The following is a 1,528-nucleotide window of genomic DNA, read 5'->3' as shown; positions in this document are numbered from 1 at the left end:
CGGGCAGTTGGTGTGGAGCCACTTCCAGGAGACGCTGGGGCTCTATGACCAGGTCGGTGCCTCCCAACGGGGGACACCCCCCCCCACCGCCTTAACTCACAGCATTTTGGGGGGATTGTTTGCTGCTTCTACCTCCCTTGGAGAACCAATCGCTGATGTATTTTGGCCACGTCTGTGGGGTCAGACCCCCGAAAACTGCCCCTCACGGCTCATTTCAAAGTCGAGGTGCCAGGGGAGCGTTTTAACCACTCGGCAAATAATCAGGGTGACCAACAGACCCTCTCCCGCAGGTGACCCTCTGCACTGAGGCCACCAAGGAGGAACTCCTCCAGGCAAGGACCGCGCTGGCTGGCCTTTTCGGCCGGATGAAAGCGGAGCTGCGCTCCCGCACCATGATCTGTGACGCCGACGTCGCCACCATTACTGACACCCCAGCATCACCGCCACCACCGGACCCTGAAACTCTGGCACTGCTCCGCACCTACTCTGACTCCCTGGTGGAGATGGTCCGGAGGAGGCTGGAGGGCAGCAGCCCCGAAACACTTTAAATCAAGGTATCAGGGTGCCCACCTTCCTTCCTGGTTAAATGTTTTCTTTTTTTTTAAGCAATTCTCTAAGTTTTAACTGTTTTCGGGGCCCGTGGATGTGTATTCTTCTCTGGTTTCCATCTCATCCACCTCCGAGCCGCCCAAACATCCAGTGAGCACCCTGGCAGCCGCGTCCCCTCTTGGCCCTGACCCTGTTCCACACCACCAGGGCAGAAGCGGCCATCATTGCCGATTTTTAAAGGTTGTTAAAATAATAAATATCTTTGAACCAAAGAGAGGGGTCTTGGGGTTGGTGGATTTGGCCCTGGACAACCTCACCCAGACCCATGAGGCTTTCATGGGGCTGCTGGATGCCAGGGTACCCCTGTTGCACCAGAGAGCAATTTGGGGTTCAGTGAGGAGATATGAGGTGGCTGGAGAATGGTTCAGGGTGCCCAGGGGGTGATTCGGGGCCCAACCAGGCAATTTGGGGTACAGGGGCAAGGAGATTTTGGGCAAATCAGGGCTTGATGGAGTGATTTGAGACACAGTGAGGGTGATATAGGGGGTTGATTTGGGGTATCCAGAGAGCAATTTGAGGCACCAGGACTACACAATGGGGCCTGATATGGGCAACTGGGGATGCAAACTGGAGCCCAGTGGAGTTAGTAAGAGCCCGATGGGGGCATTTGGGACTGCTATGGGATGATGTGGGGCACCAAGAGGCAAACTGGGGCACCAGGGTTACAACTTAGGGCCCACCAGGGACAATTTGGGGCCCCACAACTACAATTCTGGGCTCAGTGGGGCACTTTGAGGCATGAGGGATGAAATGTGGAGCCCATCGGGCACAATGTGGGGCTTCGCAGCTACACTTCAAGGCCCATGGGGACATTTTGGGGTACCAGGGATGCAATGTGGGGCCTGTCACATGTGATTTGGGCCCTGCAGCTGTGACATCTCCACAGGCAGACACCCCCCACCCCGTAGCCACACACACC

At 56.4% G+C, this 1,528-nt stretch overlaps 1 protein-coding gene across 1 annotated transcript in view; it reads left to right on the top strand.

Moving 5' to 3' along the window:
• Positions 1-548, top strand: part of WDR62 (WD repeat domain 62) — a gene marked incomplete at its 5' end in the record, with an annotated part of 9,474 nt that extends 8,926 nt beyond the window's left edge. Inside the window, 2 exons of the mRNA XM_009703599.1 lie at positions 8-52; positions 291-548. Coding sequence (XP_009701901.1) covers positions 8-52; positions 291-548 — 303 coding nt within the window. The remainder of the gene's footprint in view (positions 1-7; positions 53-290) is intronic.
• Positions 549-1,528: the final 980 nt, after the last annotated feature.

The sequence above is a fragment of the Cariama cristata genome, unplaced genomic scaffold (genome assembly GCF_000690535.1).
Source record: "Cariama cristata isolate BGI_N322 unplaced genomic scaffold, ASM69053v1 scaffold27787, whole genome shotgun sequence".
Lineage (NCBI taxonomy): Eukaryota > Metazoa > Chordata > Aves > Cariamiformes > Cariamidae > Cariama > Cariama cristata.
This window is presented reverse-complemented; position numbering and strand designations above follow the sequence as displayed.